Source organism: Equus asinus, chromosome 3 (genome assembly GCF_041296235.1).
Source record: "Equus asinus isolate D_3611 breed Donkey chromosome 3, EquAss-T2T_v2, whole genome shotgun sequence".
NCBI lineage: Eukaryota > Metazoa > Chordata > Mammalia > Perissodactyla > Equidae > Equus > Equus asinus.
In genome coordinates, this window is record NC_091792.1 from 154,613,051 (window position 1) to 154,637,357 (window position 24,307).

A 24,307-nucleotide genomic window follows, 5' to 3' on the forward strand; every position below is an offset into this window, starting at 1 on the left:
TGTCCACACGGGGCAGGGGCTGGCTCTCAGTGCTGCCCTGTGCAGCCTCCTCCTCTGCCCTCCTCCTGCTCGGCCAGAACAGAGCCAAGGCTGTTTTCAGCAGAGCCGGCTGGAGAGTTTGTATTTAGCACTGAAGTGGGCCTGGGGGTCCTTCACAAGCTTGCCTGCTGGGAGGACACCCCCAGACCCACTCTGGGCTGAGGTTTTAAGACTGAAGAGTTAGGGAAAATGCTCCATTTTTCCTGCTATTTTGGGAATTGAGTGCTCACTTGGGAAGGGGTGTGTCAGGTTGGTGCTTGGATCCTGGTGACAGGATCGTGGCAGGGGAGGAGAGAAGCTGTCACTTTGTTACTAGCGTGCTGCAGATGCTGCCGGGAGAAGAGGCCTGCGTCACCTTCTGTCTGTAGTACGATTCCTTCCAACACCCACCACGTGTGTCTCACAAAAAGCTCTTACTCATGCCCCAACCGTACGAGCTGTGGATCAAGCCTCGAGGGCATGAGTGGGGGCTACTCGTTGCCTGAGGTGCGCGGGTGAGGAACTGCGGGGGGACCAGGTCTACAGACCAAGGTGGGGGCTGCCACGCAAGTCACAGCGGGCACCAGGCTACACAGCCACATGCCTTGTTTCCATCAGTTACTACAGCAACTGCACGGGAGCAGTGGGTGGCACTTTTACAAACGAAGTAAACTTTAGCTCCTGAGTGTTAAGGAATTTGCCCAAGGCCCATAAGCCTAGATCCCTCTACAGAGATAGAAATACAAAATGAAACAGAACCGCTTCCCGATGCGGTGGGTTTGCCACCGTGTGTCCCTGAGCTTTCTGATGCCTACACACACCTTGTAATCCAGGTGACTACTGGTGAAAGGCAGAGAGCCAGTAGTGGTCCTCATGGAGACAGCAGGCTCTGACTGAGGAGTGGCTGGGTGTTATTTACCTAAAACACAGCCCTCCTCCCAGCTACAGCCTCGGCCAACTCCAGCAAGCCTGTGAACCCTGGGTGGTGCTGCATGGGCATGCCTTGTGCCCACGTGGCCCTGGCCCAGTGGTCACCATGGCTCTCGCTGCCCCACTGTGTCTGCAGATGTATCTGGGAAGCTGCGGATCTGGGATACCACGCAGAGGGAGCACCTCTTGAAGTATGAGTACCAGCCTTTTGCGGGGAAGATCAAGGACATTGCTTGGACAGAAGACAGCAAGAGGATTGCTGTGGTCGGAGAAGGAAGGGAGAAGTGAGTCAGCCCCTCCTTGCTTTTGTCCCTTGCTTGGCTTCCTTTCCTGGGTGCCCCTGGTGGGAGGGCTACAGTGACATCAGTGCCAGCATGGACTAGTGTGTATTGAGACCCCATAGGTGCCAGAACTCTCCAGCCCCCTTCACAGGGGTGTGACTAGCCTGAGCCACTGGCTCTTTCAGGGTTGGCCTCAACGACATGTAACCATGGGTGAACCCCTCAGGGTTTGTCTCAGGGCCCAGGTACCTTCTCCGTCTGTCTCTGACATCCTTGGCCTTTCACTTTCTAGAACTCCAGCCATCATCCCCACATTCCAGGCAGCAGTAAAGGGAGAAAGTGAAAGGGATACAGCTCGTAAGAGCATTATTGGGGTCCCTCCCAACAGCTTCCACATGGCCACACCTAGCTATAAGGGAGCCTGGCCATATTTTTTCCCCCTAGCTGGGCCCATCCCCTGAGGTCACCTTACTAAGGAAGAAGGGGCAGGTAGATAACTGGGTAGGCGGCCTGAGTGGCTGCTTGGGGTCTAGCGACCAGCAGGGTCAGGTTTTCTTACTCTGTTGCGGTCAGGGTTCCCTCCACAGCTGGCTGCAGGCACTTGAACTTGTCAGGCACACATCTTTATTTCTCCTCCTCAGAGGTTCTTTTCAGTGCATGTTCTGGTAGGTATTAATTCTTACATAGTTTTTCAAGTCATTCCTGTTAGTCTTAACCGTTCCTTTTTCATTTGGTTACAAATAGTAACCAAAGCATTTTCATTGAATGCCAGCCAGCCTAGAGCAAGGCATCACCTTCTTTCTAGTAGGGGATGGTGACTGGTCTATTTCTTGGTTCCCCCCAAATAAAACTTATGAAACTGATGAAGCCATAAAGCTGTTCCCCTGGCAGGTGCTTTTAAAGCACCCTGAATGTGGAGGCTCGTGGGTGCTGGACCATACAGACAAAGACACCCGGTGCCTTCAGTGTCTGTTCTTGTCACAAGTGCGTGGGCTGGAGCTGTGCTACCAGCACCCACTCCCCTCCTGAGCACCGGCAGCTCCACTGCCCAGTTTCATCGACCTTCCCCAGGATTGATTGGTTTGTTTTCCTGTGACTCCTCTCCTTGGACAAAGGTTTGGTGCCGTCTTCCTGTGGGACAGCGGCTCTTCCGTGGGCGAGATCACGGGACACAATAAAATCATCAACAGCGTGGACATCAAGCAAAGCAGGCCATACCGGCTGGCGACGGGCAGCGATGATAACTGCGCCGCCTTCTTTGAGGGGCCACCGTTCAAGTTCAAGTTTACAATTGGCGTAAGTAGACTTCTCTCTGTAGAGTGATTTTAACGTTGTGGTTTGTCTGTGGAGCCAGCAGAGTCTAGACCTGTTAGATGCTGATGGCAGGAACGTCGCGGACATACACCATTAATATCGTGATGTGTAGCTGGAAAGTAGGGTTTACAGGGGCAACCTCACACCACACCAGTTCCCAGTCCTCCTAATCCTACATGTGGATGATTCCAGCAGGAAGGGGTCTGCAGAGGGGGAGCTTTGCCCTGGGGCGATATATATATATTTCTGGGGTGGTGTAGGATGCATCTCTGATGCTGTGTGACCAGTCCTGGCCTGGAGGTGCCTTGTTCGAAAGGGGAGTCCAGGCGTGGTGTCAGCCTGCTCTTTGGTTGTGCCAACTTGAGACGTGCTGAGTCACCAAAATGGCAGAGTTGGTGAGCTTCCAGGGACATCTGGATTTGTCTCCTCGGGAGAGATGGTAAGGGTGGGGACACACCTGTAAAGTGATAGGCAATGAGATGCTTTGTCTGTAGAAGATGCGTGTTCCACATGCCCTAGTGGAATGTCATGGGTGTTGCGTATAAATGGCTTTGGGGTCTGAGTCCCAGCTCTTCAGATGCTCCCTGACTGGCACAGGGGCCTGATCTCCTAAGCCTCACCTTTCCCATCAGCAAGCTGAGTGTGGAGGGCACGAGCATCAGAGCATTTTAACCATGAATTTCAGCTGTGCACAACGGCCCAAAGATGCAGAGCGGTTCAGCATCCTGCCTCATCGGGATTATATGAGATAATGCCCTTCAAGTGGCTGGCTGTGGGCTCCTGTTAACTTTGATGATTGAACACAGTGAATCATAAACAGCAGGCAGGGCGTAGCCGTTAAGGGCAATGACGCTTCCTCAGCAAGTCCCCAGAGGGCAGGACTCACGCAGTGGGCAGAATTTCCAGACACAGATCTTGGCTCGGGTACAGAAGGGCTCTGCGCAGGTTCCCTGTTTGTAGTAAAGCGGGCTTCATTTCCTCCTGGGGCCACTGAGCAGGGCCTGGCTGGCTGTGTGGGAAGCACAGCAAGGGGTTCTGTGCCCTGCGGGGTGTGCAGCTCCAAGGTCCCTTCCTGACACCCTGCAGTTCTCAGATGCTGTCTCCTGTGGCTGCTGCCTAATTGGAAGGTGGTGGGGGCTCTGTTGAAGGCTGTGGTTCATGGTCATTGTTCACCGTGGAACACCAGGTGAAAATGCTGAGTCAGATAACCAAACATCCTGCTCTGCACCCAGAAGAGGAAGGAGGGAGATCAGAGGCTTCTGTGGCAACAGGAGGCCATCCTAGCTTGTCTCAGGGAAGCTGTGCTGCTCTCAGGCCCCCGACACGTTCTGTTTGGTTTCACTTGGCTCTGATCTGGGCTTTGGGTGGGTGGGGTTCTTTTCCTGGCACAGAGAGGGATCGTTTCCTCTTTGCAGATGTAGATTAAACCCAGCAGGGAGCGGCCCAGTGGTGGGTGGTAGAGTCCACTGGAGCCTTTGCCCTCACCAACCTGCCAGCCTTCTCCGTGTGCTCACTCAGGGAGTTGGCTGGAATATTCTTTCTCTTTCCATTTTCCTTCTAACCTGAGATCAGAACCCTTACCCCGAGGCCCAGGCCCAGTAATGTCAGGTGGAAATGTTTGCCCAGCTGGCACCTGTCTCTGGGGTGAGCACACAACTTACCCTCAAGTCTTGGTGCAGCCCGTTGCCGGTGGGTCCTGTGTAAGGATCTAGGAGAGATCAGAAGGAGCTGTGGACCAGGAATGGGGGGACATTGGGTGGCAGCCCAGCGCTGCAGCTGGATGGCTTTGCGATTCCTGGGCTGGTCAGGCCTCTGGTCCCCCGGGAAATAGGATGATGATGACCGTCCTCCGCTGGCCCTACAGAGCTATAGAAAGGACGTGAGAAATGCTGTGAAAGTCTGAGTTTCCATGAGGAGTTCTTGGGCTTCTGTTGGAAAGGACTCTAACAGGCTCCGTTGGCCTGGCGTGGGAAGGACAGGAGGGCACTCAGGTCCCCCACACCCGCCCAGAATGCCTTATAAGGTGTTGATGACTTTTAGGATCAGTCTGCAGCTTTCTCATGTGTATCTGCCCTAGGCCTTCACAACCCCAGAATAAAGCTGTCGTGTGGAGGCTGCCTGTTCATCCATGTTCCAGTTCCTGCCACATTCCTCTTGACCATAGTGAATGCCATGGGTTAGGGCTGGGCATATGAGAAGCACAGGGGTTGAGTTCAAGTAGCTGTCTTGAAAAGGAGTAAGTTGTGAACTTCAGTACCCGCCGAAACAAAACTGATGCTATTTGCACCCGAGTGGGAGTGAAAGCAGTATTTCCAAGACAAAGCAGTGACTATACTTATCTCACATCAGGTCAGGCCACCCGTCCATCCTGCTGGCCTGAGTGCAGGGGGTCATGTTGCTTTCCTTTTTGCTCGTGAGTTTGTTGGTTTAAACCGGCTTCTCATGTTGTGCAGAATGAGAGTGTTGACTCCTGGTTCCACCAGAGCCAAGTCACGGCTCAGCTTTAGCCAGACTGCCAGCTCCCGCTCGGGCCAGCTTTAGTCCTCATTTGCCTAAACCCGAAATGGGCTTAAGAGGCTGCAGGAGCTCAGGGTGGAGGAACCTTTCACCTGGAATAGGCTCGGGCACCAGCTTGCCCACAGCCCACTCACATTTCTGATGCAGTGGGTGGCCGAGGAGGTGACTTCCCAGGATCATAGGAGACCAGCTGTGGGACGGAGGCCCTGGGCAGCAGGGTCTCCACCTCCAGCTCTGGCATTCTGTGGACAAAGGTTTAGCTTCCCCTTTGAGGACCGAAGGATGGCCTGAAAAGAAGGGCGCAGGTGGGACCTTGCCTCTGCCTGCCTCCGCCATAGGGATTTCTTCCCGCCGAGCACGTCCCTTTGATAGATGTGTCTCCATGTGTGATGACAGGCCCTAGTAAAGGTCTCTAGCTTGCCTGCCTTTTCTCTGCGCCTTGGGCAAGTTTCTACCTCTCTGGCCTCCTGCTTCCTCCGCTAGATGAGCAGGTCAGCTGCCTGGATGACCACAGCCGCCCCTTCCGGAGCGGGCACCCCTGAGAGCTGTGTCCGCACCCCAGGTGCTGCAGTTGATGGGACACTGTGTCTAATGAAATTATTGCTTAGAGCAACGAGTGTCAGGGGCTCATTTGTCCAGGCTGTGGCTGTGGGACCTGGAACTGGAAACCTCCTGCCACATCTACCCGTCTCTGAGAGCGGGTGGAGCACAGCTGTGGTGGAGGGGATGCCTGGTCTCCCAGCCAAGGTGAGCTGCACGGCTGGCCGACTGCGCCAGGACAGGTGTGTGATCCACACATCACAGCCGCCTCTAGACGGGGTGTCCCACTTCCTTCCAAACAGTTGGAGGCAAGTTGAGTTAGAAAACTCAGTCTTGGCTGTTAATAGAAGTGTTGCCTTCCTGGACAACTAGGGAAACTTCGAGCTCTATTATGCAAGATTTTCTGGTTGGTTTTTCCTGTTTCCTTACTCATGACAGGGCAGAAAGCAGCAGTTTTGGTTCAAGTGTGTATCGGGTGCCCACACTGTACGTGGCACTGGGCTGGGCACACAGAATGCCCCTGCCTCGTCCTTAGCCATCCCCCCTTGTGTCGGCTGGTCTTGCTTTCACAGAGCTGTGTGTGCATTAGTGATGCTCACAGAAGGAGCTCAGCAGGGCCTCCTCTTCCTCCCCCTCGTCTCCCTCCCGCTCCACTCCTGAGCAGACCACAGCTGATGGCGGGGTGAGTGACCTGGCCAAGCTCATGTGGGTGGTAAGGGGCCCAAGGAGGATTAGAATGAGCCTTTGTCCTGTTGTCTGGGTCTCTTTCTCCAGAGGAAGGAGGTAACTGGGCAGATCTGTGGGGGAGGCAGGTGGAGTGCGGGGTCTCCTTCCTGCTTCTCAACAAGCTGAGGCAGGCAGGGACATGCTGCTGCCATCAGGGCACTTTACAGTGAAGACTCCACAGAGGGTTTGGGAGGGGGCGGTGGGCTGAAGAAGGGCGAGGCAGCTTTTCAGGTCAGGGTGGAAACCCGTTTCCGAGCGCCAACCCTGGAGGCACGTGCTGCGCCCAGGGAGGGAGGAGGTGTGGTGGGCACAGGCACCTGAGCTTGTTTCTCCCTCCACTGGCTCATGACAAGGGAACAAGGCAGAGGGGCACAGGGCGTTGCAGTGTGAGGGTTAGTAGCCTGGGGCTACTACATCCAGGGGCAGCTGAGCCTGGAGGAGGCAGGGGGTGCTCCCAGAGGGGACACCTGAGCTGACCAGCTAGTCCACCTGTGCATGCTGGAGTCAGGCCATGGAGCCCAGTCCACTGTGTCTCTATCAGTGACGTGGAGTTGGGTGCATTACTTAATCATTACCTAATTGCTTCACGCCTCAGTTTTCTTAGTGCTGAGGGAGGCAACACTGTGTAGGGGAGGTAATGACAGTGGGGGGGTTAATGACAGGATGAGTGGGGGTGCGGGTAATGACAGTCAGGGGGTCCTTGGGAGGATCCACTGACACAGTCCCACCAGAGTCCAGTGAGTGTTGGCTGTGACTGAGGTGCAGGCAGGAGTGGCTCAGTACCAAGGCCCTTCCACACCAGAGGAGGCCCAGTGAGTGGGGGCTCGGCCCACAGGACGGTGCTGGGACCCCATGGCTGGGGAGGGACAGGGGCCGGCAGCCCCAGCTCAGTAGGTGGCAGCCAGGAACCCCGCATGTTGTCTCCCCACACTGTTCCTACTTTGTACTCTGGCCTCACCTCCCTGTCGAAGGGGCTCTTTTTAGTCCTCTTTTTTTTTTTGGTTAATGGGCTGTTCACTGCTCCCTCCCTTTAAATGGGCTATTTCAGGAGCAGACATCAGTCTCCTGCTCATTTGGACACTTGGCTAGAGTTGCAGGAAAAGCTGACAGGGAGGAGTTCCTAAAGCCACACAGCCCAGGCCTCGGGGGGCGTCTGCTCCGTCTGGCCTTCACTCCACGCCAGTCACGGTCCCCCAGGAGCCCGCATTGTGCCATGGCCTGGGGAAGGGGACGACAAACACGTCAACACATGCACAGTCCCCATGATGGTGGGGACTGCCGAGTGCTGTGACCAAGGAAACGGATCCAGGGAGAGGGACCGGGCAGTCAGGGAAGGCCTTTCTGGGGGAGGCTCGCTCCAGTCACTGTCTGGAGCTTGGCGGCCGCGGGCTTGGGTGTCTGTGCTGTCTTCCAGGAGGGCCTCCTGACCTTGTGAGCTGGGGTTTACAGGGGCTGTCCCTGTTCTCCTCGCAGGGGACCAGTGAGATTGGAGTTTGTTACGAGTTGGAATTGAACGGTGGCTGAATGTTCCTCTGATTCATAGCATATTCCTTATGCCCAGTAAAGAGAAGTCAGCGCCCCACTGTGGCACTCCCTTGAGCTGCGAGGTCTTTCGGCATCCCACTTCCTGGGGAGTCGTCCTTCACTGGGCCAGCCGAGGCTTGGTCGGTCACAGGGACCCAAGGGGGGAGCCAACCCCAGCCCCTCCTCCACCTTGTGGAGGAAACCGGGAGCAGCGGGGATGGGTGAGCAAGTAGAGCTCACGGATGAGCGGACTGACGTTTGTTCAGATGTCTAGAACTTGAGCCGTGGTTTTGTCACTTAAGAGATTTTCCTTTAACCTCATCCAGAAGAAGGAGCTGTGCCTGCCTGCCCCATCCTCCCCACAAGGCGGTTCTGAGAGGAATGAGCAAGAAGTCTGGGCAGCTTTCTCTCAGAAACCTTCCTATGACTGGCTTTGAACCACTGCTGGCCCTGCAGGCCCTGAGGGAGAGTAGCATGGGGCCCTGAGGGCTGACATTAACAGAGGGACATGGGCCTCCTGAGGACCGACAGCAACAGAGGGACGTGGGCACCCCAAGGGCTGGCAGGGACAGAGGGACGTGGGCACCCCAAGGGGTGGCAGGGACAGAGGGACATGGGCCTCTGTGCAGCTGGTTCCCTTACAGCCTTGGATGGGTGGCAGAATGGTGGCAGTCAGCCTGAGTTGTTAAGGATCTGACTCCAGGTGCCTCCCCGTCTTGTGCCAGGGGCACAGAGCTGGCATAGTTGAGTCGAGGCCTCTAGACAAGAAACTGGAGACCTGGGCTCTCCTGACCCAGCCTCTCTGGGCCTGGCTGTCTCCTGCACAGATGTGCCTGGAGGCTCTGCAAGGCCCCTCGTAGGGGGGAGTGGGGAGGGCGTGTGGCAGCCATGGAGGCAGAACAGTCAGGAGGGCCTGAGAGATCGCATTTGGGAAAGTTGATTGTTTCCACTTCCATTCAGTTTGGTGGGTTGCACCTACTAGGAAACCGTTGTCCTTCAGTTCCGCGTACCTAGGACCGCTGGAAAACAGAACACAAGCCTTAGAGCCAGGATGAGCGGGCAGGAGAAGCTAAAGAACAGAACACACAGCTCAGCCTGAACACAGGAAACGGCGCTTCAGGCACTACACCCAGACTGTGCTGTCCTTGCCTCCGGGCCTCTGGGTCGCCCTGACCTGCGGGGCACCAAGGCACCTTGCAGACCTCGCTGTGGGGCCTGGTTGAGCCTCAGCACTGGGAGGCACCTGCGCCCCGTCATGGGTGCTGGTGATGACCCCATAGAGGACAAGCTCTTCAGTCCCACGATGGTGCTGGCTGCAATGAGGCAAGACGAGATGGGGGCCTGTACAGGGTGGAAGCTGTGACTGTGTGATAAGCAGTCATCCCTCTGCGCTCCCTGTGGTCAGGGGCCTTGGCGTTCTCAAGTTTTCATCATCATCATCAGTGCGGTGGGAGGGTCATGACCCTTGAGAAGGGACCCCTGGAGCCAGATGCAATTTCGGCTAGCTCTGGCCTTGTCAGTTGAGGGTTTAATTGACAGTTGAATTGGTGAGTGGGAAGGGCAGGCTTGCTTTGCATCGGTGCTCTGGACTGGATCTTTTCTGGCCAGAGAGGTTTATCTGATAGGGCTGAGGGTGAGCGCCTGGCCTGGAGGTCTCAGCAGGCGGGCGGCCTGGAGCCACAATCTCAGTCGTGTGGTTCCCAGGAGGAGAGCTGCCTACCCAGGGAAACCACTACTCACGCACGCCCATTCCTCCTGCTGACCCTCCCCAGTGGACTTTGCAGGGCCATTGGTCCCTTTGATCCCTGGCCCTGGGGCTCCCCTGCAGGGGAACCGTGGCACCGATTTCTCCTTCCTGGCCTGGGTTTCTTCAGCACTGCAGTGAGCACAGTTTACTTGAAGGGTTATCACGTGAGCACCACAGACGTTTGTTACGTGTGTTAGTTTCTTGGGGCTGCCGTGCCAAAGTACTACGAACTGGGTGACTTAAATGACAGGAATTCATGCTGTCAGTTCTGGAGGCCGGAAGTCCGAGCTGAGGTGTCAGCGGCTGTGCTCCCTCTCATTCCTTCCTCGTCTCCTCCAGACTCTGGTAGCCCCAGGCATCCCTTGGCTGTGGGAGCACAGCCTCAGTCTCTGCCTCCATCTTCACATGGTCTTCCCTCTGTGTGCATGGTTGATGCTTAACGCGTGCTTGCAGGTGAGGTGCGAGAGGGGCAAGGCCTTGTGTTAAGGAGCTTAGTGTTTGCGGGGTTGAGAGGATCATTCCCTGGTGCAAACCCTTCTTGACTGAGCAAACAATGAGCTCATTTACCTTTCAAGGGAGGGAATCAGCCTGGAGGTGACCTCTCCTCACTTGCTGAGACTCTCATTCCGATGAAGGTCATAACCTCTTTAATTTCTTGAAAACCTCAGTTACTCGTCAGCAAGTACCCACTGAGCACCTGCTGTGTACTGGGCCTGGTCGGGCCCTGGAGACCCGGGGAAGAGGCCTTGTGATCCTGGCATCAGGAAGCTTAAGGGTTAGGGCTGTCCACGGAGGTCAGGGGACACGTCTCAGCGGAGGGAGGCCTAGCTGGAGCATGGCGTTCCCGGTGGGCTGAGTCAGACCTCCCAGCCAGTGAGCAGCTACTTCCGACTCATTCCCAAGTCTCCTGTGGCCTGGCAGTTCACGGTGGTCGCAGTAGCTGATGTTTGAAGCAGGCTGCGTATTTCACAGAGGGCTTTCCTGAACTTCCTGTTGTCAGATGTTAACTGTCCGCTTTCCCCCAGGACCACAGCCGCTTTGTCAATTGTGTGCGATTCTCTCCTGACGGGAACAGATTTGCGACGGCCAGTGCTGACGGCCAGGTAGGGGCTGGGGGCCGTGGGGTGGGACTTCATCTCATTGTCCTCTGCGACTGTTCAGAACAGACACACTTGTAAAGCCAGTCTTGATGTGCAGAACTCAGAAATCTCCCTTCTTCCCACTTCCCAGAACGTGGCTTGGTTAAGGGGCTGTGTCCTCAAAGCACAGCAGACACGTCTCCGTCTCTCTCCTTTTAAATGGAGCTCGAAACACAAGCTATTAGCACTTTTTTTAAACGAATTCTTTTTTTTAAGAGTCGCAGTTACAAACTCGCTTGATGATAAAGCAATGATAAATAAAGAAGAGCTCATTTGGGGTGCTAACTATTAAGTGCATTCACTCACACACACAGATGATCCACATATATTTTTATTTCTTGAAAGATATACATCTATGATGGGAAGACGGGAGAGAAAGTGTGTGCGCTGGGAGGAGGCAAGGCTCACGACGGAGGCATTTATGCTGTAAGTATGGGTTCACGCTTCAGGACTCTGTGGTTGTGGGTGGACTGTATTTGCGTTGCAGATAGAAGGTTAAAATGTGGGATTCAGAGTCAGGGAGGAGGTGTAGAGTTTCAGGGTCACAGAGCACAGGGTGACGTGGCCTAGGGAAGCAAGTGGCCAGAACAGAAGGCCCAGATACTCATCCCATCTTGCCCTGGTGTATCCCATCACCTCCCGGGCTTTCCTTCTCCCTGCTCAGAAATGAGGGCTGTGGACAGGTTGCTTTCTGGGGTCCCTTCCCTTTCTGGAATGCTCTGACATGTGACATGCCATTTTGTTTGAGTAGATTAGTTGGAGTCCTGATAGCACCCATTTGCTTTCTGCTTCTGGAGACAAAACTTCTAAAATTTGGGACGTCAATGTGAATTCTGTCGTCAGCACGTTTACAATGGGCTCCAATGTTCTGGACCAGCAGCTGGGCTGCTTATGGCAGAAGGACCACCTCCTCAGCATCTCTCTGTCTGGGTACATCAATTACCTGGACAAGAACAACCCCAGCAAACCTCTGCGGGTCATCAAGGTAAGGCTGCATTGGGCTCTGTCTGTAGGGGCTACAAGGAAGAGAGGTGTGCGCCCAGCTAGGAAAGGGCAGCAACAGGTGAGGGAGAGTTGGAGGCTCGCCCTTGGGGGCTTTGTTGGAATGGCAGGATGCTGGTTGCTTTTGGAATGTGAGTATAGCAGGGGTGGAAGGCCAGGCACTGAGTTCCCCTTGAGCTACTATAAGAGTTTAGGGCCTGGGGGCTCAGGCCAGGGGCCCTTGCCCCTGCTGTCAGGAGTCATCGTTATGTCCTGAGGGGATCAGCCTCACTCAGGAGCTCACAGGCTGTGTCTTCACTTGTGAGGCAGGACCAGAAATGCGCTGAGCCCCAAGCCGGGGTAAGTGGAGCATCACCATGCTGGGAGGGGCAGCAGGCCGTGGAGCTGGACCTTGGCGATGTGGGATTTGAACACGGGAATGAGGGTGGGGAGGCACTTGTTCTGTGTGGTTAGAGCAAAGAAGGCTTGAGGGAGTGGTGGGGAGTGGGAGAAGATGAAGTTGGAGGAGTGGGGGCCTTGAGGGGTAGGAGGACCCTGACCTGGTATCCATCCTCGGTACTTGGGAGGGCTTACTCAGGCACCTGATTCCAGCATCTGCCCTGGGTGCCCCATCCATCAGCCCTGGTGATTTTGACATCTCAGGAAACTTGCAGCCAGACTAGGACCAGGAGCTCCTGTGTCCTTGGGGCCCTGCTCTGGTGCTGCCCACTGCAAACCCTGCTTCTACAAGGGTGAGGGAATTGGTAGGGGCATTGTCAGAGGTGGGAGCTCCAGATCACCTGCTCTGGTGGCCCCGGGCGGGTGACCCCCTCTAAGGAGCCTGAGCCATGACTTCAAGGGAAGGGTCTCCACAGCTGGTCTCCATGCCACACCCCATCCTGGCAGCTGAGCCCCCGGGTCGTTTTAAGCCACTCCAGGTGGCAGACCCCAGTGCTTTCTCATGTGCTGCTTACCTGGCTGCTTCACTGCTGTGGAGATAGGTGCCTGGACCCGGTAGGGCTGGTGTGGGCCAGGCTGGGACTATTCCCCTGGGGACCCCAGTCCGTACCTCCGCGGTCAGTGAGTGTCAGCCTCGTGCCCGGACCTGCAGTGCTTTATGTATCTCATAGTCTCTGTGAGGTGGCAGCTCTCGTTGACCCCACTTTACAGACGACCTCGCCTACAAGGAAGGGGCTGAGCCAGGCCATCTGCCTCCTTAACCCCGTGTGACTGGCTCCTGAGGCTCGGGTCAGCTAGGTGCTCACTGCGTTCTGTTTGGTGGGGGCGTTGCTGACAGGAAGGGCTGATGCAGAACAACAGCCGCATCGGGCCTCGCTAGCCACTCTGTGCCGTCTGCTCTCGAAGGTGTGCTTGACCCCTGAGGATAGGGGCACTGGGGCCTCCTCCTCGGTGGGCTCCCACTCAGGGTGATGAGTATAATATGAAGTTGTGTACGGCCTGGCACAGAGTCTGGGGGAGCTGGGAGGGGTCCCTGGAAACAGTCACTTTTCTGGGCCTGCACGTGAAATGGAGGGAAATTGCTCAAGAGATTCAGGTATTCCTGTCAGCCCACTTTCTCTGCCCAGGAGCAGCTTCCCGTGGGCTGCTCCAGCAGTGGGCCCAGGTGGCCATCCCAGGCATCACTCCGTGACTGTTGGTGCCCCAGGACCACCCTGGGAACAAGGGAAGCCTGGATGTGACTGCTCCTGCTGATGTCACTGCCACCGACAGCACAGGCACTGTGGGCCCGGCTCCAGTCTCATGGGCAGAAAAGAAACTCACCTCCCTGCTCTCCTGCCACACATTGCCTGACTCCCGAGCGGGGGTTGGTGCTGATCTCAGGCTGTGTGTGATCTCGGGAGAAGGCTGGAGTTAGAATCGCTGTTCTCAGCTGCAGCACTCGTTCAAATCACCTGGGAGCTTCAGAAAAGGGCTCAGTGCTGGGCCGGCCCCAGAGGGAGTCAGTCAGAAGCTGAGGGGTGGCTCTTTGGTGCGGTACTTTGAAGACACATGCAGGTGCTTCTGCTTCTCAAGCTTGAAGGTGCCTCAGTCTCACCTGAGAGGGCCCCGATCAGAACACGCAGCCGGCTGCACCCCTGCTCACGGAGTGTGCACATGTGAGAGCAGGCTCGCATTTCTCACAGGCTCCCAGGCATGGCTGCTGCCCCGGGCGGTGGACGTGCACTAGTCCCTGGGCGTCTCATTCAATGCGCATTCTGAGTCCCCGGGCAGTGGGTGTGCACCAGTCCCTGGGCGTCTCATTGAGCCTGTGTTCTGAGTCCCCAGGCTGCACGGGGGAGACTCCCAGCGAGGCGACAGTCTGAGGACTGTGCTTGAGGTAGCAGCGCTAGCAGGACGCTGTCCTGGAAGGAGATGTGGGTGGAAGTGACTCAGTGTGTCTGTTCACTGGTTCTCCCATCTCCTGAGAACTGTGTGTACCTTTCTCTGAAGATACATGCCACATCATGGCAACAAATAGACTGCTTGGGCAGTTCCTGGGAGAAAGGCCTAGGCAGGAATTGTGCGACCTGGCCGTAGAGCGTTGCTGACAAAGAGCCAAGGGAGACTTGCCTGCCGCTGATGAGGGAAAGAGCTATGATTAGACCACACCTCAGCCGGTTATTTCCATCCCAAGGGCAGTTACGAGAGAGGCTAAGTGCCCCCTTGAAGCCAGTGTCTGGTTGTGGATGAGTGCTCTGTGCCCACCATGTCACCAGTCCAGGAGGTTGTAGGGGTCAGAGCCCTCCGGCAGCTTGGATGGGGAGGGGGAGTTGGCAGAGAAACCTCACAAGCCGGGGGCCGAAGCCAGAGTGGTGAGTTGTGCTTCTGGGTACGGAACACACTGTCCACAGCATCCGGGACTGTGTGGGTCCCGGGGGCCCGGAGGTCTCCCTGCCTGCTGTGTGAGGGTTGAGCCCTCCCATGACTGTTCCCGTTACTGTTGCTTCCCTTCTGTCGAGGCTCAACCTGGGTCAGGGCTCGTCCTCGTCCTGAGAGCAGCGTTTCGTCCCTTGGGGTGCTGCCGGGGTCAGTCTGCATGGACTTGGGTGCTGGGCTGCTGGGGATCTGATTAGACCCACATGCTCAGCCCTGGTCACAGCTAGGTGCCTCAGAGGGAGGGCCAGAACGACGAGGTTTGTCAGTCAGTCCACTGGGGAAGGCTGACCGTGGCTCATGGGAGATGTTTCAGGCACACCGGGCTGCGGCACATGGAGGGCATTCTGCCTCTCACACGGGGCTGTGGTCAGTAGAGAGCAGTCGCGAGTGAAAGAGGCAGGATGGCGTGTCCTCGGCTCACCCTGCCCCGTCTGTCTCCTCCACAGGGTCACAGCAAGTCAATCCAGTGTCTGACGGTGCATAAAAACGGCGGCAAGTCCTACATCTACTCTGGGAGCCACGACGGGCACATTAATATCCTTTGACTCAGAGCTGGCTCCGGGGACCCTGGCAGGAGAGATGGGAGTTTCCTGTTCCCACGGTACCAGTGCCAGAGGCGAGGCCAGCCAGGTGGCAGCAACAGGACTCCAAACCAGTCCTGGCCGCTGAGATATGCCAGTGTCCACGTGGAGGGCCTCCAGCTTCAGGCCACAGCCTTGACCTGATGGGTGACTTCTCGCTGTGCAAACTTGAGTGGTTGCTGAACTTCTCTGAACTTAAGCTGCTTCTCCCCTGTATGACACTAGCACCAGCCTTTTCTCTCTCACAGGCAGTAGAATAGTGAGTGTTAGAATCTAAAAGGACTTGGAACCTTTTAGTAGAGTTCCCCTGTTTTAAAAAAGGGAAAAGTGAAGCTGAGGTTGCTGAAGTGCTTCCCCAAAGTCGCACCCTTGTTGGCAGTGGAGCGAGGACTGAAACCGAGTCCCCCTCTCCTGGTGAGGTTCTTTGCTGTCCCTGGAGGCGTGGGTGGCAGCCTTTACAACCCCCCTTCTGGTGTTTGTGACCTGGGGCTAGTAACCCCCACCTCCCAGGGCTGTCCCATGTTGGAGCAGCTGTCTGTAGGGGTGGAGGGGGACCTGGCTCATAGCGGGGGTGTCATTGGGCTGATTTGTTGCCCCCGACCCCAGCAGTGGAGCCGTGTGCAAGGCCTGCCTCATGTAGACTTTCCTAGTGTATGTGTTGCCACTCCCCCTGGGAGGGGCTCCCCAGGCACCCTGTGCCTCTCACGCCTTGTCCCTGCAGGGCTTCTCAGTTTTCACAAGCAAGATCCAGGGAGGTCTCCACACAGCCCCGAGGGAAGGAGGTAGATAAGTCACCCTCTGCCCCATTAAATGTGAGGAGGGGAGGGTATCTTGCCCTAACCTGTGTCACATCGGGGCCGGGGGGGGGGGGGGGGGCCGTGCGCGGCGGGCAGAGAAGTTCCTAGCACAGCATGAAAATCTGTAGCTGTGTATCCGCAGCGGGCCCAGCATCACCCCCTTACTGGTGCCACCCTTCCTCTCCCTGCTCATCCCTGCATCAGTGCACCAGGACAGTAACCTCTGACCTCTAACACTTAACACATTTCCTTAGGGTCGATGGCTGGGGTCTGCGTCACGAGAAGGTGTTGATGGAATACACGCGTGGCTCCCCAAAGGGAACAATGGTCTTTATGTAAAATGAGATTCTCTTTGTTGACCTGAAAGAAGAATTTCATAACTTAAAACACATGTCCCACCTGAGCCCCTCGAGCTTACAGTCCACACACCAGCCCCGCCAAGGTGGATCCGCCGCGGGCCGTCACCCGGCGGCACCTGGGTGGCCATCGGCTCAGCAGCGGGGCACAGCCAGCTTCCTATTAATGGTCAGAGGCTTGACCGCAGGCTACAGAAAGAGCAGGATGAAGCGTTGGCTCAGCTACAGTCACAGTGAAAAGCAGCTTCCTTCTGAAGCCTCTGCCCCAAGAGTGCTGTCCCTTTAATGCAGGAGCCACCACTTCGGTTCTGATGCGTTCCCAGCACTAACTGCTATGGCAGCACGAGTCTGAGATCTGCCCTGGCAGCCTTGTGCGACACTGTCCTAGGAGGCTTAGACAGTCTGTCTCTAACTGGGCAAGTTGGGTTATAAATAGCCTGCTGGCCTGCACCCAGGCCGTCTTGCTGGTTTTCCAGAACGTCTGCTCTCTGAAATTCGAATTTGGACATGCGCCAGGAGTTCCCCTCAGGCGCAGCTCGCTCTCCTGCCCCCAACATGCTGCCCGGGATGAGGGATTGGCCACGGCCTCCCCAGAGGGCACGCACCACCTCCTGGAGTTAGGCTTTTCCTTAACCCCTGCCCCACATTACTGGGATTCGGAGACAGGGGAAAATGATTCCTTTGCTGGAAAGGGCCACACGAACCAGGTATCCAGGATGACCGTGGACGAGTCTGGGCAGCTGGTGAGCTGCAGCATGGACGATACGGTGCGGTACACCAACCTCACTCTGAGGGACTACAGGTGAGAGCCGCCCGAGGACTGGGGTGCATCAGGGTCTGGGGGTCCAGAATGCACCACAGAGCCCCACAGAGGCCCTCTGCTTCTAGTGGTTAGTGCTCATGACACGTTTTCTCTGCTTGTCTCACTTCTTCCCTGAGCACTTACTCTCCTGATGCCCCGCCCTGTGCCAGGGGGCCTGCACAGACCAGACCAGGCACACTCTGCCTGGGAATCCAGGCAGAGCAGGTCTCGCCGAGCTCCCCCTTCGTCAGTAAAGGAGGGTAACCGGTGACCGCAGAGCCTGCCTCGGCCATTGGAAAGGTCCAGCGAGACTGTCAGAGGCACCTGGCACATGGCAGGTCCTCCACAAGGACAGACGGCACACAGGTGACCTGAGTAGAAGGAGCATTGGGTTTGGTTTGGCTCCGGTGCTCCTGGTCAGCAGTCGTTGGAGCTGGGATGGCATCTGTTAACAGATGAGCTGCTGTCTCAGTGCAGGGTGAGCAGGAAGGAGGGACGTGTTCTGACTCGTGGATGGTCAGACTCCATGCCTCCAGCACCCCATAAGTTTTGTGGGTCTCACTTGCCTGGCATCAAACTAGACATTGTGAGTGAGTCAAGCCTGGTGAAAAGTGTGGAAGCTGCCCCAGAACCCAGGTGTCCAGGGCCGGTCATCTCTTCATGCTGCCCTGCAAGGACCCCTGGCATTAGCACGCCGCTTGTGAATATCTTCCCATGGCGGGCAGGGGGCTGTGCTGCTGCCCTGAGCCTCAGCTGATGAGAGAGCCCCAGCTGAGCCCCAGCTGGTCACCTTGCCACAGGTGCCCATCCAGTGAGCCTTGAGGACACCACACTTGGCCCAGTTCCATGGAATTTTCCCCAGTTTACCGTTTTCAAGAAGTCTGTGTGTGCGTGCAAATTTTTCTAGGCTGCGTTTTCATAGCATTAGCTAAAAGTAGAGATAACGTGGTTTTCACCCATGAAAAGTAACAGATTACTTTTGAAAATTACCCTGTTGGGAAGACTGGTTATGACCTCAGGAGTCAGGGGAGCACAGCTCGGTTCTGTTTGTGCCTAGGGAACACAGGGCCTGTGGTCGACAGATGGGACGGAAGCCATGACTGGGCACAGTGATAGGGTGGCGGGTCCTGTCACAGATAAGCAGGAGCAGAAATCACTCGCTTTGCTTCCTTTCGCCACCACCTTCCCCACACCCCCAGCCCCCAGCGTGATTTCTAATCTCTTCCAGAATCTGAGTCATTTTTGACTCCCGTGTTTTAGCAAACTGCTCCTTCAGTATAGATTGCTGTAGAATTCTTTTCTCTGAAACAGCCTGAGTTGCCGTGGGTTTGCAGGAAGTGTGTCTTTAATACCTACACTGAGCCCGTGGAGATGGAAATGACACATTTTCCCTTCTCTCTCTCAGCGGACAGGGAGTTGTGAAACTGGATGTTCAACCGAAGTGCGTCGCCGTCGGCCCTGGAGGATACGCCGTGGTCGTGTGCATTGGGCAGGTACAGTCCCACCACAGCCTTGGCTGGAAGAGAGTGGATGGCAGATCAGAGCTGGCAGCCGTTCAGTGTCTGTCTAAATCCTGCTCGTTTCCCGTTTGACAGTCGCTCTAACAGACGATTTTATTGAGTGCTGTTTGCACTCTGCTAGGGCTTCACATGCATTCGCTCCTTTAATCCTCAGCAGTCCCGTCAGTCAGGCACAGTGTGGTCCCCGTTGCACTGATGAGGAAACAGGCAGAGAGAGGGTGAGCTGCCCAAGGTCTGCGGCTGGCAGAAGAGCAGAGCTGGGATTTGAACCCGGGCAGCCTGGTCAGAGCCTGCACTTGGGAGTTAGACCACCCTGCACGTCCATCTGCCCGTGAGGCCTACAAGGGTGGTTCTGTCTTCGCTCGTGTTCAAACCCCAGCCCTGCAGCATCGGAGCTGTGTGACTTCAGGCATTTTCCTACCCTCGCTGAGCTTCAGTTTTCTCATCCCTGACAGCTCACAGGGAGGAATATGAGGACACCTATTGGTCGTCTTGTACCATCATAAATTCCTTTCATGAACAGGGAGGCTGAGGGTTAGTGTGATCTGGTGACTTCCCCAAGGCCATATGATGGCAGGGGGCCTCCCAAGTCCGAATGGGTTTGGTGTTCCAACTCTACAGCCTGGGTTCTCGTTCAAGAAAGCGAGGTCACCTACATGCTACTCTTCTGCACTTTCTGGAATGAAGCACCCTTGACTGACACCCAAGCCTAACCCACTTTGTGCAGGATTCTGCTCCGTGGACGTGGCATCCCAGCATGTGGCCTGGAGAAGGCAGGTGTGACTGAGCCCCGGTGGCGCAAGTGACAAACCCTGCTAAAGAAAGCTGCTGTTCAGGATCCACCGCCCTCCTCGTTCTGTGAACTTAATTGCTTCGGGGGAATGGATTTCTGTGTGTCCTAGATAACACAGACTTCCTGCCAAGCAATTATTGCAAACAGCCTGAGTGGCCAGTGGGGGCACAGAAGGAATAAATGGCTTGGAGCGCCTTGGCGGGGTGGGGGAGAGACTGAAAGGCGACGTTCTAGAAGGGCTGCTTCTCTGTGGCGTGGGCTCTTCCAGCCTCGGTGTCTGCACACCTGGCCTTTGCAGGTGAGAGGGTGAGAGCCTGGGCTCTGCAGTAGGCCCGCCTTCTCACAGCTGCAGGGCCTCAGGCAGAGCTCTGCATCTCCAGACCTTGGTTTCCTGTCTGTGGAGTGGCCGTCACGCCAGGCCCTCCTCTGGGGTGCACAGTGAGGGTGACATGAGCGCGTTCAGAGAGGGGCAGGCCTGCTGCTCCGCTCAGGAGGGGCCGGTGAGAATGCCGGGACAGGCCCAAGCAGGGCTCCTACCCTGGGCCCACAAGTTCTGATGAGTCCCGGCCCCTTGGGATCGGGTGTGCACGATTGTTCTGTGATGTGCTGTTACTCACCCGGTTCTCACAGGCATCTGTGGCCCCTGCTCTAGGGAGGAGGCTTCTGTGGAACGCCCCGTTGCAGATCACAGAGTCAGCAGGATGTGCTAGGAGGGGCTCTTGGTTTTCGGTCAGGAAACAGCCAGGTCCAGATCTTGCCTCTTAGGCAAATTTGGGCAAATGCTTATGCCCCCGGTCCTTATCCATCAGATAGGTAAGCCCACTTCTGAGTCGGGCAGATGACACAGGTGAATGTTTCTCTCGAGTGCATTTTCAGGAGTGGATTTTAGTGAGGCTGCTGCCTCCCATCCGCCCAGTACCTCCCCCGCCTCCCTCAGCCCACGATACACGTGGAAGCGGGAGGTTGGGGAGGGGGCCTGCCTGCCCTTAGTGGGACAGCTGGCAGGGGTACGACGAGATGAAGCCAGAGCTATCACAGATCTCGGCCACACTGTCCAGGAACAGTCCAGTAAGTTAAAACTAGGAGGGATAGCAAGGAGCAAGTAGGAGCAGGAGGCAGTAGACGGCCCCCGATGTGGGGTAACCTCTGCTTGTTGCCAGAGGGTAGAAGCTACAGGGTGGTGGCCAGGGCAGGGATTCCAGGATCCTGCGGCCCAGGCATGAGTCCTGGCTCAGCTCTAAGAGCTGTGAGGCCTTGGGCATGTGGTGGACTCTCTTTGCACCCCATTTTCTTCTCTATACCATGGGAAGGAGATCTTGCCATCTCCTAGGGATGTAAGGCATGCAACACTCTTAGCAATGTGTGTGGACATGAATTAGTGTTTTTCTTTGCTTTTATTAGATATTTAATGACCCTGAGCGCTGAATTTCCATCCTCCTGATGTCTGGGCATCGCTAGGTTCTTACCCCCCAGGAGGCTGAGGCTCAGGCGGGTCATGAGCTGTGCCCACAGGCAGTAGGATCAGGCCCTGGGCTGTCTGTCTCCAGAGCCCTTCCTTAGGGCCTGGGCACCTGGGCACTCACCCCCACCTAAGGACTCTGTCCTGTCCCTGTCAGAGTAGGAAGGCAGGTGCTGGTGGGGTGGAGCGCAGGATAGGTGCGCCGGGGTGCCTCCAGACCACCTTACTGTGAGCCATCTGCCCTGTCCTTGTCCTTGCATTCAGGCTAGTTATGCTGGTGGAGAGCAGAGAGCCTCCATGGGCCTGGGGGGGGTCCCAGCTCTGTTGTCTGCCTGGGGACCCCCAGTTTTCTCCCTCTAAGAGGGGGCATCAGGCTGTGGGAGACTAACAAGCGGACGCACATTGGATGTTTCATACACTCTGGGTCAGAGTTTGAAGGGTGATTCCTCGGACCTGGGAAGCCAGAACTGAGAATCCTCACGTGTCATGTTCATTTCCAGTGTTGATTTAGAGCCTCGTCATTTCCAAATGCTTTTGTCCTCTTGCGCCTTCTGAGAACTCTGTTGAGCAAAGCTCGTTTATCGTGCTCATTGTGGGGCTGGAGGAACTAAAGTCCCCACGCCACGTGGCTTCCTGGGAGGTCGGTGCCAGTAGTGGTAGCAGTAACGTAGTGACGATGGTGGTGGTGACAGCCAATGTTTATTGCAGTCCTGTGACTAGGAACTGTCACTGTGCCCACTGACTGATGAGGAAGGAAGCACATCTCAGCACAGGCCTGAGCCCAGTCAGTGTGGCTGGAGCCCGCCTGGCCCCGCACTGTCCTGCCCCCGGGAGGGTTGGGACGGACCATAGACTAGGACTGACCCGTCTGTCCCGGGCCTTTGCGGCTCTAACTGGCTGTCTGCATGCTTCCTAGATCGTCCTGCTGAAGGATCAGAAGAAGTGCTTCAGCATCGACAACCCCGGCTACGAGCCCGAAGTTGTGGCAGTGCACCCCAGCGGTGACATGGTGGCTGTCGGGGGCGCGGTAAGGACCCCGTTGCCTTCGCCTTCTGGGTATCTGGGTGGTTTGGGGCGACCTGAGCTGCGTGAGTGTGGTTCTGTCTCAGGGCACACGGGAGGGCAGTGGGACTGGGCCCCTGGGAACCAGCCTGGGACATCTCCTGCTGCCTGAGTGAGAGCCCCCTTGGGCTGCCCAGCCCCCAGGACACTCGTCCTGGCCTGTGCAGTGGTGTGGAGGAGACAGAGGGCCCCGCGGTGAGGAGGGGCTGTGCTGAAGCACACGGCAGGGAGCCCAGAGGAGGGGACATTGTGGCCTCGGTGAGGGTCCCGTGAGTGGCTGAGGAGTGCGAGAGTGTGGCGTGTTGGGACAGGAGTGGTGCTGACAAGCTGGGCTGGGAGCTTGCAGGGAGGAGAGTGACAAGCAGATCCTAACACCTGCGAAGTAAAGTACTAACCTGATGGTTTCACGGTTTTCCTGGAGTTCTGACTTGTGTCGTCCACACTGTAGTTCTCCGGCTCTCTAAGGAAGACTAGTGCTGCGTGGACTGCAGGGTTTGTCTGCCAGCCCAGGTCTGAGTGCGGGCCACACTGCCTCCGTCCTCACCTGGCCCTGCGAGGGCAGGGTCGCTGGTGAATGATTCTGCGGCTGGAACATCAGGCCTTTTGCTCTAGTGGGGGAAGCCAGTGCTTGGGCAGCGCCATCCCTGTGCCAGAGGCCGGGCAGGCGTTTCATGCCGGGCCCCGTCTCATCTGGAGGTGCCGGATGTGGAACTGAGCCAGCTCGAGAGCCAGCCTCTCCTCACGGGCCAGGCTGCTCCCCACCCACCCTCAGGCGTGTCCTGAGAAACAGCCTTTGCCTTTTTAGGGAGGGGTTCCCAGCCAGGGTCCTGGGGCAGGAGGTTCAGGTCAGAGGTGGGATTTGAACCTGCTGTTCCTCTGGCACAGCCACATCACCATGCCCTGCTTCTTAGACCTTCCCTTTTATCTCTTGAAAAAGAGATTGCTAGGTAGTCCATTCTCTCAGCTAGGACCTTGAGGCGTCGGCAGTTTTCATCTTTCCAACTTGTCTCCAGTCCTAGGCCTGTGCATTTTTGTACATCCCACAGGTGCACATCTGCGTTTCTATGGAGTTACCGCATTGTCCCATACATACGAGTGTCATTTATTTTAATGATGTTATAACATTCCAGCGGGTGAGTGTCACTCACCCTGACGGTGGACATCGGCAGTGTGTGGTTCCCATGATCTCCATGTGCCATCTGTGAATGCAGCCTTTCCCTTCCTTCCAGTTTCCCTTGGGGGCAGGTTCCTCTTCACAAGACTACAGAGCCCAGACTCCTGCTGCGTGAGGCATAGAGTGGGCTGGTCAGTGGCCTCAAGGACTGCTGTGCTCAGAGAGCCTCCTGGGGCTGAACTTGGTGTTCCTCCCGCAAGAGAGGCAAAGCAGGAGGGCGTCGTGGACATAGCAGACCTTGTGGTTGTTTGGAAGGCCGACAGCTCAGCTGCCCTGAGAGGACGAGCTGGTCCCTGATTGCCTTGCAGGGCAGCCTCGGGCATTCACAGGGTCCCCACCCACCCCAATACTTCCCTTTTCCTTCTCAGGCCCCCTTCTGCTCGCCTTGCCACCTTCACTGATTCATTCCAGCATGTGTTACGCTTCTCAGGGCCTGGCCCTGGACAGGGCTCTGGGAGCATAAAATTGAGGGGATCCCTGGCCTAGAGGGGAGGTGCCCAAAGTGCCTCCACCCTAGCTGAGCTCCCAAAGCACAGGTGGGACCGTCAGCATAGATGCCCAGGCAGCTCCTGGAGGCTACAGCTGGGGAGCAGAGCGGAACTGGGCTGTTGAACATTCTGTGGGCATCTCTGGCTCGAGGACCCCTGGAGTTCAGGGACAGCCAGTGGCTGAGTGGCGCATACCCTGTGGAAGAGCAGGTGTGCCTTCCCCGAGATGTGCCTGGACCGCGATGCCTAGGGAGTCTGTAGGAGATGGCGGGCTGGACAGAGGGAAGTTTCACCAGAGAGGGGAGCCTGGCGCCTGAAGGAATCGGCTGGGGGCTGGGAGCAGGCAGGGAGCACGAGGGGCCAGATGGTGTGGCTGGAGGGGACAAGGCCAGATGGTCGAGGGCCCTTGCCGGAGAGTTGACACAAGTACAGGCGTTTTCTCAGCCTGTGAATACCTGCATTGGAACCTTTTAAAGTATTCATGAAGAAAAGCAGATTCTTGAGCACCCAAATATGCAGAATCCGAATTGGGGGTGCCTAAGATTCTGCATTTTAACCATCTTCCGAGTAATTCTGCCGCTGTGCTGAGTAAGCCAGGAGAGCTCTGAGGGACTTGAGGAGGCATCCTCTGGTGCCCTGTGGAAGGAGCAGCTCGCCTGGCTGCGGGGGCAGTACGTGGGC

At 56.5% G+C, this 24,307-nt stretch overlaps 1 protein-coding gene across 1 annotated transcript in view; it reads left to right on the forward strand.

Moving 5' to 3' along the window:
- WDR1 (WD repeat domain 1) overlaps positions 1–24,307 on the forward strand; it is a 44,735-nt gene that overhangs the window by 15,216 nt on the left and 5,212 nt on the right. The window contains exons 4-12 of the mRNA XM_044767824.2: positions 1,085–1,232; positions 2,345–2,525; positions 10,623–10,700; positions 11,082–11,162; positions 11,488–11,721; positions 15,041–15,128; positions 16,974–17,130; positions 18,536–18,623; positions 21,819–21,929. Coding sequence (XP_044623759.2) covers positions 1,085–1,232; positions 2,345–2,525; positions 10,623–10,700; positions 11,082–11,162; positions 11,488–11,721; positions 15,041–15,128; positions 16,974–17,130; positions 18,536–18,623; positions 21,819–21,929 — 1,166 coding nt within the window. The remainder of the gene's footprint in view (positions 1–1,084; positions 1,233–2,344; positions 2,526–10,622; positions 10,701–11,081; positions 11,163–11,487; positions 11,722–15,040; positions 15,129–16,973; positions 17,131–18,535; positions 18,624–21,818; positions 21,930–24,307) is intronic.